The sequence below is a fragment of the Olea europaea genome, unplaced genomic scaffold (genome assembly GCF_002742605.1).
Source record: "Olea europaea var. sylvestris unplaced genomic scaffold, O_europaea_v1 scaffold2647, whole genome shotgun sequence".
In the NCBI taxonomy this organism is placed as follows: Eukaryota; Viridiplantae; Streptophyta; class Magnoliopsida; order Lamiales; family Oleaceae; genus Olea; species Olea europaea.
In genome coordinates, this window is record NW_019244826.1 from 25,601 (window position 1) to 27,355 (window position 1,755).

At 37.7% G+C, this 1,755-nt stretch overlaps 1 protein-coding gene across 1 annotated transcript in view; it reads left to right on the plus strand.

Moving 5' to 3' along the window:
- Positions 1 to 969, plus strand: part of LOC111383262 (agamous-like MADS-box protein AGL36) — a 3,068-nt gene extending 2,099 nt beyond the window's left edge. The window contains exon 2 of the mRNA XM_023007339.1: positions 8 to 969. Coding sequence (XP_022863107.1) covers positions 8 to 863 — 856 coding nt within the window. The 3' untranslated portion in view covers positions 864 to 969. The remainder of the gene's footprint in view (positions 1 to 7) is intronic.
- The last annotated feature ends 786 nt before the right edge of the window (positions 970 to 1,755 follow it).

Below are 1,755 nucleotides of genomic sequence, written 5' to 3' on the forward strand. Positions count from 1 at the left end.
TGCCAAGAAACAAGAATCAGAGGGCCATTGAAAAGAGTTTCTTGAAGCGGAAAGATTGCATCAAGAAGAAGAGCATGGAACTCTCTGTTCTCTGTGATGTCAAGGTCTGTGCCATTATAGTTGGGCCGGACGGAAGGGTCGAAACATGGCCAGAAAGTCATGATGATGTGCGGCAGGTGATCCAAGCATACAAAAACTGCCCAGTCGACAAGAAGAAAAGGGAACGGCCCCAAGAACTTGATCATGGTGGCAGTAATAAAAAACAGAAAGTATGTGCTGTCTCTGAGGGAGTGAAGAGAACTGGGTTTACTGATGAAGATGTGCTTAGAAGTATTGATGCAAAGTTATGTGAAGTAAGGAAGAGGATCGAGTTGATTAAGTCCAATGATCAAAAGCGTTCCTTCTTCCAAGAAACTGCTTCTTTTGGCCAGAGTCCAATTATAAATAACTCCATTTGTTTCGACACTCAACTAGAAGAAATTCAAGGATTTGAGGAGAATGATCTATTTGACTCGTGGGATGTTTTTAATGCTGGATCTGAAAATCCACAGGACAGCCATGAACTTTTCATAGCTGCACCAACTCCAACATTGCTCAATCCTTGCAGTGGATTAACCGACACAGATCAAGGTTTTCAGTCGTCTACACTGGCGGGGAACTCATTAACCCCTGGTTTTGAATTGATGGATACATTTTCTGTGGCATATAATGGAGAATTCAACCAGTTTGCACCAACTGATCTCAACTCATTTATTTCTGGTAGCGAATCAGTGAACTCCTTTATTTTGCCAAGTAATCAGTGTTTTAAACCAAATCGGGATTGGTTCGAAGACAGCGCATTTTTGGCTGATCTGATTTCGTGACACGCTGTTGCTATTAATATGTGGACTTAGTATTTTTCTTGTTAGTTAGTCGTATTTTTTGGTTCTTTGATAGTGAAATACTTTTCAATTTGGGATTTTTGTAATTTGCATCATTTCGATGCATGACTTAGGATATCAACAAGTATGTACTTTTTTTCAATTCTGAAGCTTTATTTTGTTTTTGATTTTTTGGGTATTGCTTTTTAATTCAGTTGTTTCAGTTATTTCAACACTAATTAAAAAATTAATAAAACAAACATTCTTGTTATGATAACTATTATTGTGTCAGAGTGGGCTATTATTAATCAATTTAGCCCCCCATCCTGAAGATGGAAAGTCAGTCCAAGTTTCTATCACAGGATTTGTCCAGTTATTCTTGTTAGGTTTGCTCTTTATATTATAGGCAGCTGACTTGGAACTCTGCTATGGATGTGTCTGGCTGGTAGGTGCCGTCAAACCACAAATATCTATGCTCTGCTTTAAGGTGAGTGAAATCATTGTTTAAGATTCTCCTAAAGTGGTTTACTTTCAGTCTGTGAGTTCGTCCTCTGGTCTGCATCTGTAAATTGAATCAATACTGCAAGATATGGCAAAAAGAAAGTAAAATGGAAACAATTTGTAAATATGTCGGCAGGACAGTTAATTGCTTCATCCCCAGGATATCTAATGTTTGGCTAAGCTTAAAAATTCATCAAGTTGAGAGCAAGATTTATTAAATTAAATTTATGACAATTTTTATTGGCCATCGCCCTAATCCATGTCATCTGCAACTTCAAATGGGAAAGTCTTGCACCAATGACAAGAGATTATATTATCTGTGGCAATTAAAAATCCTTTCATGCTTCAATGCACTTGGAAGATTGAGAACTCCTATAGCCCTTCTCTGTAAAAT